General features: G+C 41.8%; 1 protein-coding gene across 1 annotated transcript; it reads left to right on the top strand.

The window, feature by feature from the left end:
* The first annotated feature begins 5,498 nt into the window (after positions 1-5,498).
* Positions 5,499-13,377, top strand: LOC117848202 (zinc finger CCCH domain-containing protein 66). The gene is made up of 7 exons (XM_034729533.2): positions 5,499-5,750; positions 7,423-7,580; positions 8,841-8,903; positions 10,003-10,122; positions 10,249-10,539; positions 11,295-11,621; positions 12,548-13,377. Exons 1-7 carry the CDS (start codon positions 5,636-5,638, stop codon positions 12,815-12,817), a joined length of 1,344 nt encoding a protein of 447 aa, XP_034585424.1. The 5' UTR covers positions 5,499-5,635; the 3' UTR covers positions 12,818-13,377.
* The last annotated feature ends 785 nt before the right edge of the window (positions 13,378-14,162 follow it).

The following is a 14,162-nucleotide window of genomic DNA, read 5'->3' as shown; positions in this document are numbered from 1 at the left end:
GCGCGCGGGTTGGGTAGCTGCCGGGCTCGTGCTGTCGCTCAACGGTCGGGGGTTAGGCGAGACGCGGAGCCAGACGAGCGGCGTCGCGTGGTGCTGGCGAGTTCGCCGTGCGCGATGACCGCGCTCTGGGCGCACATGGTGTTCCGGGGGGCGCACGAGGGGATTCTTTGTGCCAGTTTTCCCCTCAAATTTTGAACTGCGTGAGGAAAACTTCAAATACAAAAGTTTGAGTTCAAACTATGGACTCCAACTTCTATAAAGGCTGATGAGTGAAAAACATACTAGATTTGGAGATAAAACCGTGTGAACTTTGGTAGAACGCCGGTCAAAACTGTTTTTGAATTTGATTTGAATTTGACCGAACTTTAACCCAGTTTTTGAGCACCTTCCACTCAAAATCAGAAAAAGTACTAATTATGAAAGTTGTTCAATTTAAAAAGATCTACCACTTTTATATTGGCCAAAATTTAAGTTCTCATATAAAATCTATTTTTATTTTCTACCCACGTGAGCACCATTTAGGGGGTGTTTTTAACACGTAGCTAAATTTGAGATGCTTTGAATCTCAACACTTTGATTTGTTGCTTAATTTCTTGATGTTTCTTTGATTTAGCCTTTTAATTACTAGGGATGTCACAGCGGGTCCCTCCATCAGCGAACCGAGACAGCACGCGTCGGTGGAGGTTGGGTACAGGTGGGTGGGACTCCCGGATGGGCCCCGTCTGCTTTCAACGTGCCCCGCATCGCGTCCGGGCCACATCAGCCGTGGGCACGTGCCGTGCGCGTGGCGAGCGGCGGTAGCGACGCTTGGGTCGCAGAGGGGTGGGGTGTCGCCCTCCCGCGACCATTGATCCGCGATCCGATGTGCGGGGTTTGAGTGGTGGTTGGAAAGCTGTACGCGCGCTCACGTAGGAACGGAGCGGAGGGAAATTTGTTGCTAGTTTGTTCACCGTCGTGGAAAAAATTAATTTCATAGCATCGAAAGATCGCTACTTCTGAAAAATATCATTGTTACGTGAAATACCACCGAAACTGACAATCCATTCCGGAAAATACCATTACGTTACTTTTGCAGTTAAGATGATGTTTTCCTCTACCATTTGTAAAAGGAATTGTCATTTTTACCCTTATCTTCTTCACGGCAGCAACAGCTAAATCCCATCTCAGCTGCTTCCTCTCCACCAGAGCATTCAGCAGGGCAGCAGGCAACAACTCACATCTCCACCTCCCTCTTACCAAGCAGAAGCTGTGGTCAGAAGCTGTGGGTCATCTCCTTTCTTCTTCCCCATGAGCCGAGCTGCACATCCACCAGTAGCAGGCTAGCAGCTTGTTATATCTCCATCGATTCTTGCAGCACCACAAAATCAAGCAGCTGTAGCTCAAATCAGCAATCGCCAGAGCAGATCCACGGCACCGCCAATTGAAAAACACGAAAACCACCATCTCCTTTTTTTCTCTCGATTCCTCCCCCATGCCAACCACGAGCTCTGCTCCTCCCCTCCCTTGCGAACAGCAGCAGAGCAAGCAGGGCAAATAGCAAATGAGGTGCCCGTGCTCGTGCAGCTGCGTGTAGCCGGGCATTACGCCCAGGCCACCGTCACATCCTGCAGCACTGCCATGCTGGAGCCGTGTTAGTCATGGGGAAGTGAGGGTCGCATTATGCTACTGTTAAATGAGGGAGAGTAAAGGGATAACACAAGGAAGAAGAACTAATACGAGGGTAAGCTCGACAATTCAGTGGCCCAACAGAAAAGGAAGATACCTTTTTACCTGCAAAAAGTAACGGAATGGTACTTTTCGGAACGGGTCTCCACTTTCGGTGCTATTTTACGTAACGGCGAAGTAGTGTACGGAACTAATTTTCCCTTGGAATAACGGCGAGGTCTTCGGTGCGTCCGTGTCTCCGTGCGGCGTTTTTCGCGTGGTGGCGATGGGCGGCTGTATTGCTAAGCGCACACCCGAAAAGCTCATATGCAAGTGCCCCTAAAAGGTCGGTCCTTTTTTCCAGCTCAAGACTGGATATTTCTCAAATCTCAACTCAACAGGGACGAAAAGGCTTTGGTTGTGGCTTGTGGGAGCAATACGAGCCTAGTTTTTTTCCCCCCTTTTACGATCCTTGTTCGCATAAGGGCAGTTGCACGAGAGGTTACCATTACGGGGCACTGGCCGCTACTTTGTATATGAAAATGATAAAAAAAAAATTGGTAAAACTACTACAGGATGATAGAAAATTCAGGAGAAATCAAAAAGATAGTACTTTGTATAGGATGGATAGCTCTTCCTAGAGTCCATTTGGATCACTATAAAGATTATACAATCTAGCTAAAAATCACTAAGCGATTCAAACGGGTGGATTTTAATGCGGATTATAAAAATCCAACTAACTTTATTCTAATAATCCTACTATCCAACCTAGTTATTTGGAGATTATGGGTTGGGAAAGGAAGATTGCACCGCACCCCCCAAACCTTATTTCCTATCCAAACTAAGGGCATTATATACAACTGTGCTTCTCAACTAACCCCATATCCATATTACTCATATAATCCTAGGATCAAAACATGATAACTTATTATTATACATAATCTAGTTTTTTATAATCACTGTCCACCATCCGAATTTTCATAATACTTGTGTGATCCAAATATGTTCAAATTTAAGATATTTTGCTCCTAATAACTAGTTTGGGGACACAAAGGTGAAAAAACAACCTAAATAGCTGTTCAATCTCGTTTCCAATTTTTTCGTGTGCATTATAATGACTCCATCCTGAGCCAAATTCAACCCCCCCCCCCTCCTCGCTGTGCCCCCATTTCTATGAAAAAAATGATGGATAGACAAAACAAAACTTCCGCAAGTTACTGAGCGCTCAAGTCAATGTTCACGCCTGAAAAAAAAAAGGGGTTACACCCACAAATGGATTATTATGTAACAACAATCGAGTCTTTTTGGGATCAACTTTTTTTTTTGGAACCATTGGTGGGAGGGGTATATTTTCATCCCAATAATTTTTGGCATGCTCCCAACACTAGTTTTTGAGACTTTATTCTTTTGACACTCTTGGAGATGTTCTAAGCTCTCCATCCTGTCCCGTCTCTGAATTTTCTATCCAACTTTCGCAAGAACTTAGCATACACATCTTCCAATATTTGAGATCTGTGCTATAGTAGATGCATGATCAAACCAGCAAAGCAGTGTCTACTAGCTAACCCTCATGTGATTAGTCTATTCGAAATATTAAGTTAGGATTTGTTGATTGTTGAATCAGCTATAAAGAAATGTTGAAACTTTTGCATCGAAGGACAGTCTGGGTGAGGTGGGGTGCAAGCATGTATACACATATACCTGATCGTCTTAGCCTATCCGAAATCTTGTCATAAAGCTTGCAGATTATTTAATCAAGTGTAAAAAAATTAAATGGTGTCCGTGGTGGGAGGTTGGCAGTTGCTATTTAGACCTGATTATTTCGTGGGTCGGGCTGAAAAAAGCACAGTTCATTTCGGACTGAAAATATGTGCCAATGATCATCCCATGTGCGCTGTCAGACGGGCTTCCCGTTCTTTTTTAAGTAAAAAATAAATAAAATAATTGTTTGGATGAGCTTGGACCGACCTAATTTTTTTTCAGATCTGGTTCTCACTGACCAAGTCTAGCACTACAGAAAGGGTGGGCAGGCCAAAACCTAGTGGACTCGAATCGAGCCCTATATCTAGGCCTGGCTAGACCTAAAATGCTCATATCTAACTGTAGTGGTTAAGAACTTAATCTAGATGGGTTTTGAGGGCTGGAAGATATGTAGCTTAACCATATTATGGAGGAGGGATTGAAAACCCCATCTCTATCATGCATCCCTCCCTATGTTGTGATGCCCATCACCAGCTAACGAACATTTCCAACCATGTTATATGGAGCTTGAGCATGCAGTACTCCGCCGAACGCCCATTAACTTCAACTGCGCGCATTTCAGTATCCACAAACACTGTTTTGCATGAACCATTAGTCGCAAAAAGAAAAATGTGTTGTTGGGACATGCTACTTGATTTCCAAAATTAATTAATCAAGAAGGGAGTCGCTGTCCATACTTATTAGCTTAAAGCAAGTTTCACATAATCAGATAGCGATAGATTCCCACGCACATTGTACCACATCATTCTTTCCGCATCGTGCATAGGATGGCGATGGCTTAGCATATACGGTGTTGCTTTGCTAGTTAGGAAGACTTTCTGGTTTGATCGATCCAACAAAAAAAGTTAGTCCAGTGAAACGTTTGATCGATTCACAAATATAAGTACTTTTAGATTTATCTTAAATCATTTTTAAATTTTAATCAACAATATCTATAAAATAAATTATTTTAAATAGTAAGAGTTACATATTAGTTTGTTTTATGATGAATCTAGTAGTACTGTTTTACATTATCAATCTTTATGAATCTTTTTGTATTATCAGTCAAATTTAAAAAGTTTGATTTATGAAAAGTGAATAAATGCTTATATTCATGAAGATCATGTATATGAAAAGAGAGCCTTACTCCCAAAAATGTAATTATCTAAGTAGAATTTAATTCAATTGGGTTTACCTAAAAACTTGCTTTGGGAATACCTAGATGAGTATTATATGCCCACATCTCATTCATTCATGTGAGTTACTTGTTTGGCAGTAAATTTGAGCAGCCAAGAAGGATCTATGTTCATATAGACCTTTCATATAAGCACCATGAATAAAAGGTGTCCATGTTAAAGAAAAAGTTTTCAAAAGCACACGATCTTTTACATGCATCAAAGATACCCCTTTGCTCTGTTTCCCTTTTCCATTTGAGGTGGACATGATTTCAATTACAACATGACTTGAATTAGAATAGTACATACATAGTATAAAACACTAAAAATGTAGCAGTTTATGATAGACCGTTGTCCTTTTTATCTGAACCATACCAACACTATCAAATGTACCACTAAAAATAGTGGAAACACACACAAAGCTTACATTTTATAACTTTGCTCCCCCTCTTACTTTAACTCATTACCATATCCAACCATATCATGGGTAACCACCGTGTGGCACAAATATAGCCAACAAGGACTTAGTGGCATCACAATCATGGCATCCATCCACAACAATAAGTGCTCCACTCAAGCAACACACCACCGCCAACGCGGTTCCGCGACACCACCACATCAATGCATCCTATCCTAAAATTTGACCCATATCCGAACGTATCTCGATTTAAAAATATCCGTTGGGCTCCAATAGAGCTAAAATTTATACACATCTTTTAGTTGTCAAAAAGGGAAGCAACATTCAAAATCGGCATACGAAGCAATGCACTTTGTGTTTATAGTTCGTTGGTGTGGCATAAATGAAGTATTCCTGCAGCTGCGTGGCTGTGTGCACACCCTTGGTGCGCCCGGGAATTTGCGCCCGCGGGTGGTTTCGGTTGCAGTTGCGGGGGCGCGCGGGTGAGAAACGGGGGAGGTGCAGGTGGGCGCGGAACAAAAACGACTGGCTGTCCGAGCCGGGATGGACGGACGCCTGCCGCTTGGCTTGCGCTCCTCCTCCTCCTCTCGCCTCGCGTCGCTTCTCCCCCACTCCACTCCCTCGCGGCGCCCTCTGATCTGATGCCGGGGAGGCCCTGATGGCGGCGGCGGGAGCTGGAGCGGGCGGCGGCGGGGGAACCGGGGTCGGGGAGGGGTCCTCCTCCTCCCCGGCGGGCGTCGCGATCGGGCCCCACCACCACGGGTCCGCGGAAGGTGAGCGCCGGTTACTCTCCTTCCAGCCGTGGGGGCCTGGCCCTCCTCTCCTCCGTGCGGCTGCCCCGTGCCGTCGCTGGGGTGCCGCGGCGCCGGCGGTGCAATGTCGCGCGCGTGCGGGCGTGCGGCCGGGAGCGGGGGTTGGTGCAGGGGAGCGGGGTGAGGGTCACCGTGGAGCTCGATGCGTGTCGTCAATCGTGCGGACGCAGGCGATTAGTTCGTGGTTTCGGCTTGGTTGCGGAGAATTTCGCCGAATTCGGCAGCCCGGAATTGATCAAGCGGCTTTGGGGATCGGTGCGCGCTTGCGACGATCCTGCGCTGCTGCGGGTGTGGTGCTCCGGCATTGCTTTCGGTGTCCGAGTGGAAGGTGCATCGATCGAGCTGGGTTGAATTGGAATTCGGTGGGTTAAGATTGGCGGTTTGGTGCTTGATTCGAGATCGTCGCTTCGTGTTGTCTCGACCTGTCGGTTGTCTTTCTTCTGTGTCGGTGGCTTCAATGCTGTATGTCTGTGCCTTCGTGCTAGGTTGGGGTTACAAAATTTTAATTCTCCTGTCCATAGGTTTCCTCATCTGCGTCTCTTGGGTTCAAGGTAGTAACACTGGGGCATGCACCTGTAAGCATAGGAATCCTGGGGAAAGCAGAGTCTGCGCTCCTCATTTGATTGCTGAAAGAAGGAAGTACCAAATACTGGAATGTGTTTGGTTACAGTTCCAGTTTCAAGAATTAGGGGACAAACAGACAGATGCTTGACTTTTAGCTAAAGGTGACACCCTTTGGTGGATTTACTGTTGCCCTCCACTCAGATGGCATGGTGTACCACCCTGCCTTTTCAGCTGTTGGATGAGGTGCTGATGGTAATTTGCCTCTGCTTCAAGCATCGGGAGGACTGGTTGTCTCAGTTATGATATGATGCTCTGAATGCCCAGAACCAAGTTATTATTGTTATTATTATCTTCTTGAACAGAGTTGAGTTCGGGTTTAGTTTGTTTGTGCAGGTGCTTTTGCTTCCGATTATTAGTTGCACTTTCACCTGTTAGTATTTCTAGAACTTGGTAGGCGTATGAGTGCGCTCAGCTGTTTTTATGATCATCACCGAATGATAAGTGCTCTCTATCATCTGTGCTCCATGTTAGTCAAACTAGGTTGGTTTGGGTCTGAAAAGGTTTCAAAGAAGCTTTGCAATTATATCTGCAGCGGAAATCTTTTCTTTTTAGTCTGGCATCTGACACAATTGGTGACATGTTTCTTTGTCTTCTGGATCAGTCATGATCTTTAGTCTGATTGATTATTTGTCTGTCTAGTGCACTTGGACATGTGTTGGTGCCATGTACTTTTCTTGTCTGTAGTGTCCCTTTTCCATTTCAGTATAAGTAGTGGGTGCCAGACTAAGAAATTAGATGTACGTGTTTCAATGTGCTATTACATATTATCAATGGAAGCAGAGGAAAACAATATACTTTGTTGACTAGCATGTTGGACTCCATCTTGTACAAATCTGATAAAAGATATGAACACCCTATAGAGTTTGGAAATGGATGGCTTCATGCCAATATTATCACTGGAAGTGTTTATGTAGAAGTTCTTTGGCTTCTTTATTGTGCTGATGTTGTTTTCAGCTGTGAATATGTAGAGCAATAGCTAGTCGCTAAAGCAAATTCTTAATGATTGCAGAGGCCATGTGGCAAATGACTTTAGGAGGAGGAGAATCTATGGAACATGGTCCCTTCCCTGAGCGAATTGGAGAGCCTGACTGTAGTTATTATATGAGGACTGGACTTTGTAGATTTGGGGCAACCTGCAAGTTCAATCACCCGCCAAACAGGAAGCTGGTAGCCCCAAACTTTACCTTTGTCTGCAATGTATTGAAATTTATTGTCATTTCTATACCTTAATATATTATAGACTTCTGGAAAGTTACTTCTTAGGTGTTGTGATGCTATTAGTTTCCATTCTTCTTCTAACCCCTTTGGCCATTGTTGCTATGTAGGCTCATAATTTAATACTTCTGAAAGGGTCCCTTGAGATCTTTATGGATTATTCCAACTCTATTATTTTGTTTTCTACCATGTTTGGAAGAACCAAATAGCTTAACTAAGATAATTAGGGCAATATAATAGTTATTTCCTTTGAAGTTGCTTTTACTGATATTTAGTTTGTTATTTCCTTTGAAGTTACTACTACTGATATTTAGTTTGTTAAAGAGGTGATATTCTAATGCATGGTACCTTAGTGATGGAAAATGCAAATTAAACTAAATCTGTCTTTTGTTCATTTCTTGTATTACAAATGAACCTTGAAGTTGTGATCTGTCTATTACAGTAGAGGTCTAGAATGAGGCCATGTAATTTGATTAGTCATGAACTTCTATGAAATATTTTTTCCTTAATTAGGTTCACCTGAAGAATGCAAGGTGATGTTGCGATGCATCGTTTTCTTCTTTCTGTTACTCATTAACATTTCCTATCTGATATTACATGGTTATGTGTACACTGACTTAACTGTTGCACTCGTATAATAAAGATAATATTTTTTAGTTGATGCATTGAGCCAGCCATATTTTCTATGCTCTGCCAAATATCTTTATCTTTACTACTTAAAAAATTGAGTTGGTAGTGATGGTGTGGCTGCCATCACCACCACTCTGCCCATAAGCTTCGCATTATTTACCCACCCTTGCCCCCGAGTCTGATTATTGGGAATTTTGCTAGCTGTCTTATTTGTTATTTCATTTGCACATAACAGTAATCATATACATGTTTTGTCATTTGTGCTTCCTCTGTGACACCATTTACATGAACTATGTAATTGTTTGATTTGGTGTGCCGTTGCCATGCACGGGCAATTTGCTAGTTTCAGAACACAAAGTATTCTAGCTTAGGATTTCCCTCCTGGTTTCATTCAGAAAAAAAGGAAACTGATATTTTCCATTCCTTTCTTATTCTATGCTTGATGAAGCTCCCTACATTTTAACTGTATGCGAAATTGTGATAGCTTTTATTCTAATTTTAAAGGCATTCAATTTTATCCGTTGTTACTTTCTACTTGATTTTAATTGTGGTCTTGACTTCAGTTACTTTTGGTTAAATTAGGCTGTTGCTGCTGCAAGGATGAAAGGGGAGTATCCTTATAGAGTTGGTCAACCTGAGTGTCAAGTGAGTTTTTAGTTTTTAAGTGGCTGCCTAGATCGTCCTTTGTCTTCATTTAAAATTTTGAAACCATGTGATGTACGATTGACTAAAATTAGCCAGTTTCCAGAATACAAATATTTCTGATGGTTTTCATCAATCTTATGTTATATATGGTGTTTCAGTGTTGTTACTAGATGATTCTTTGTGGCAGGCAGGCAGGCAGGCAGGCAGGCATTTTGCTTGATTTCCCTGCTTAGTCCACAGAAAACAGCTTTAAGTAATAATTCTATAATAAGTATCCTTTGCATCCATGTTTTCGTTTCTCAAAGCTGCACTACCATGTTTCTTGGTAAGAGGCAGATGCAACAGGAAGAATTGAGCTAAGTTTTGGGTGAATGGCATGATCATTTACATGTCCAAGTTTTTTTTAGCCAAGCTCCTAATAATGCTTTTAGATACAGTTTGGTTGTTAATCAATAATTCAGCTTAGCTTTATGAAAATTATCAAATATTCCTCTGTATGCCCTGCTGTTTAGCCTACAACTCCTATAAAACATTTCCTCATCGTAGAATTCATAATCCATTTTAGGGGGCATTTGGTTCCCTTTGCTTATTTTTAGCACGTGTCACATCAAATGTTTAGATACTAATTAGGAGTATTAAACGTAGACTATTTACAAAACCCATTACATAGATGGAGGCTAAATGGCGAGACAAATCTATTAAGCCTAATTAATCCATCATTAGCAAATGTTTACTGTAGCAACACATTGTCAAATCATGGACTAATTAGGCTTAATAGATTTGTCTCGCCATTTAGCCTCCACTTATGTAATGGGTTTTGTAAATAGTCTACGTTTACTACTCCTAATTAGTATCTAAACATTTGATGTGACTGGTGCTAAAAATAAGCAAATGTAACCAAACGGGCACATTTTTTTTCTCTCTGTAGGCACATTTTTTTTTTCATTTACCTTCCATTGCTATGCACTAAAATTGAATTAGAATCAAATGGCCAATCTTCCACAGTGCTTTGACTACTCTTTTGATTGGATTGGCCTTTCAATTTGGGCCTAGATGAACTATGGTCCTACAAATATTAATATACTCGATTCATTTACAGTATTATCTGAAGACCGGGACATGCAAGTTTGGAGCAACATGCAAATTTCATCACCCCAGAGAAAAGGCTGCAATTGCAACACGAGTACAGTTGAATGTTCTAGGTTACCCAATACGACCGGTTTGTTCTGATATTCCTTTGTTTTTAGTTGTTGCTCAATTGCTCATTGTTCAACAATAATTCCCCTAAAATCTCTTAGCTTGTCTGCATGATTAGCTTTCATTCACTTGCAGTTTATTACTGCAGAATGAGAAGGAATGTGCTTATTATTTGAGAACAGGGCAGTGCAAATTTGCAAGCACATGTAAGTTTCATCATCCACCGCCCTCCAATACGATGGTTGCTGTACGCGGCTCTATTTATTCACCTGGGCAATCTGCAACATCTCCTGGTGCTTATCCTGGGGCTCTTACTAACTGGACTTTGTCAAGATCTGCATCATTTATTGCAAGTCCTCGGTGGCCTGGTCATTCAGGCTACGCACAAGTGATTGTTCCCCAGGGCCTTGTTCAGGTTCCCGGGTGGACTCCTTATGCTGTATGTTTTTTAACCCATTCTCTTCATACTTCAATAGAATCTTTTTCTTGGGTGAAACCTGTATGATGTTCATCTATGTTGACGCATGTTTTTGTGTTCTCTCTATATTTATTATGCTGACAGCGGTACTAATACCAATGGCAGCGTGTAACAAGGCATTTTACTGTGAAATGCTTATCATGCACTATAACTCGGCCACTATTCGTCATGTGTTATGCTAGCATTGTTTACTAGTGACCTCCAGTGCATCAGAGGCAAGGATCTTCATTTTTTTTTATCTAGGAACTGGTAAATAAGTTACTTGATAATAATATTTGTCCTGCCCCTTTACCAATAGAGACTCCAATTTATGGTCTTAGTAATGTCTACTACTTTTTGTCACTCCTCCGTCGTACCTCTGAATTGTTCTACCCATCTGGTACAATCAAAACATTGTAGTTGTGCTTAACTGGCCTGACTACTGAAACCTGCTTGTCTACACCCCTACTTCTTGTCCATTCCCATCTAGTGTGATCTGCTTGCAGTTGTGCTTAACTAGCCTGACTACTGAAACCTGCTTGTCTACACCCCTATTGCAGACAAGTTTCAGTTGATACTTCTCATGAGCCTTTATTCCTTGTGATCAAAAGCAATTCCATGCCATGTGCAATAATTTTTTGGGACATCTGTAATTCAATTGCTTTTTACTAGCAGTTCTATTTGGTATTCCTCTTCTGGAACTTATACATGGTCAGCATCTTATTTATGTATCTTAGGCACAAATGGGCTCATCTTCTCCGGATGACCAACAACGAACACCTGGAACCAATCAATACTACACTAGCTCACATCAAAGTGAAACAACTGGTATGGGTGAACATGGAATGTATCCATCATACCAAGCAGGTTCTGTTCCTGTTGGACTTTACGCAGTACAAGGCGAGAACATATTTCCTGAAAGACCTGACCAGCCTGAGTGCCAGTTCTATATGAAAACCGGAGACTGCAAGTTTGGTGCTGTTTGCAAGTTTAATCACCCTAAGGAGCGGCTGATTCCTGCTCCAAACTGTGCATTAAGTCCATTGGGTCTTCCACTTCGTCCGGTAATATTGTTTTTTCATTTGAAAAAAAATAATGCAAATTTCCTGTGTGTATGTTCTATTATTTTTGTCCTTGAGCTTGGGTAAATGATATGATTTTGGGGACTAACCCTTTCAAAAGTATTCAAACTAACAGCTGAAGACTTTGTCATGGATTCAGATGTTTGTGAAAATTTGCTTGGATCTTTATTATGAAATGATGACAATGCGAAGATAAACTGCTTTGACATTGTGTTAAATAAAGTTAAGGTGCCGTGAAGAACGTAGAGATGCAAAAAAAAATTTATAATCTTCGCAGGTTCTAGCATCGAGTTATCTACAGATAGATTTTCTAATCTGTGTTACTTCTCTGAAATTAGTGATGAACTTGAGATAGCTATTGTGGAATCTAGGGAAGGTAAAAACTTAACCAGAAGGTACTTACAGTAAAAAAGAAACTAAAGATCTCCATTAGACTATTATTAAATTCTCACCTAAGATTTAGGATGTTTATGAGCTTATCATTCTGCAAAACAAATCAGTTAGTTATCCTGATGTCAATGAACTCAATAATAATAACTATTTTGTCCTTTTGTAGCTTCCAATTGAAAAATATGCTATATTTGGTTAAAATTAGTGTGTCGAACTCAGTTGTTTATGGGCTGCTTTAGTGCATTTCCCATATAGTGTGCAGTAGTAGCAATTTCCAATTTGTTCAACCATTCCTCTAAATGTCAGTTCTATGAGTTTGTTGCCAATTATACTCTCATGTTATCAAGCATTTGGCAAGCCATTGATTGCATGTGGTACATACGTCACTGGATTTTGGTTCTTTACATGACCTGTTTTTAATCTTATTCACAAGTACTTTTTGGAGTGTTTAAGTAAATCTGCAAGTAAGACCTGTGGACTTATATGCTAACCACCTTTTGCATTTTTGCTGCTAACAGGGAGAACCTGTCTGCACCTTCTATTCTCGTTACGGCATCTGCAAGTTTGGTCCAAATTGCAAATTTGACCACCCTATGGGAACCCTTATGTATGGAACTTCAACCTCACCGACAGGTGATGCGCCAACCATGCATTACCAGTTGGCATCATCACCAGGGCATTCTGAAAGATTGCTTGACGGAGGGTCCGGAAGGTCTCATAGGATTTCCCAATCTGATTCCCAGCAAATACCCTCCGGCAATGGAAGCACTGAGAGAGAGGCATCATAAGCCGCCCTCCTCAGCCTTCCTTCATGCTTATTCCCATTCTTGTCTCTTCAGTAATTATATCCCAACACATTCAAAGAGCTGAAGCTGTACAGGTCCTCACCCATCCTTCCTCCGCTGTTTTGAGCTTCCTGTAATCCCGTGCTTTGCCGTGTATCACAATCAGGCAGGAAAAAGTTCTTGCTTACCCCACCCTGGTGCCCGTTTGCCCTCTGAAAATAAAAATGGGGTAACCATTCTTATTTATCCGTACCTATACACACAAGATACACTCACTCCCTGATCCCTTTGTTGTAGTTATACAGGTGACCTGCGGTGGACAAAGCTTACCAAACTGACTGTACTGGGGATGCAACATCTCTTCCTCTCTTTCCTTTCTCTCTTCTTCCTTTTTGGGCAGGTTGTGAGGGCAGGACGTGCTGCTTGCGCAAGTGTGCATGTTGAAAACAGCGGAAATAATACCCTGCCTTCTATGTAATAATTGTAATCTATGCATTACTCACTGAATTATTTCTGCAATAAGAGACGCCGAGCGCGGTTGCGGCCTGAGGCATCTGATCTAACCATGAAATTTTGTTTATCACTCGGCCAATTCCTATTGGTGCTTCTTGGAGACCTGATGTGATCTTGCATTTATATAAACTTCGATGTGGACATCGAAATCTTCAAATGTTTCACTGCGCACGTCTAAAAATTCAAGTAACGTTTCTGTACAGCTTGGTGATTTTACAAGACGAAGCAGAGGAGAGGTAGCTGCTACTCTTGCATTGCCAACGTTGGAGCGCTTGCCTCAAGTGGTGATCGCCCGTCGCAAAATCAGTGAAATGCAGCTACGGCTCTACATTTCAGACGATGTTCAGCTAAGTTAACGAGTTTTTCTGATGGGTCCTACCTTGACATGGTAATACAAATCAAACACTCCAGAGTAAAGAGAAAGCAACTGCCACTGGGACAATCAAAGCTGCGAGGCTAACAAGGAAACACATTAAGTTTGTTTGGATGAAGAATTCAGTGATCATCTTAGGTAAAACGTGTTTTATGATTAGTTTCCAAAGATTTAATTTTGATTTGTTAGGTAAGATCATGGTTTCTTTTTTTTTTGAGAGGGAAATGCAGAGCTCGTTGTACCTTTTCGTTTCCCGCGGGTGCTCCGGCGTACTGCTTCCTCGTTCCAAATTATATTCGTTTTAACTTTTTAGATTCAGGTATGATATACACTATATTTAAAAATGAAAAAAAAATGTATAAATCTAGAAAAATTAAACGACGTGTAATTTAAAAATACACTAGCGGCATGAGAAGCCGACACGTTCGGCCGGCCGCACCGGCACCACCCTCCAAATCCCAC

Source organism: Setaria viridis, chromosome 3 (assembly GCF_005286985.2).
Source record: "Setaria viridis chromosome 3, Setaria_viridis_v4.0, whole genome shotgun sequence".
Classification (NCBI taxonomy): Eukaryota; Viridiplantae; Streptophyta; class Magnoliopsida; order Poales; family Poaceae; genus Setaria; species Setaria viridis.
This window is presented reverse-complemented; position numbering and strand designations above follow the sequence as displayed.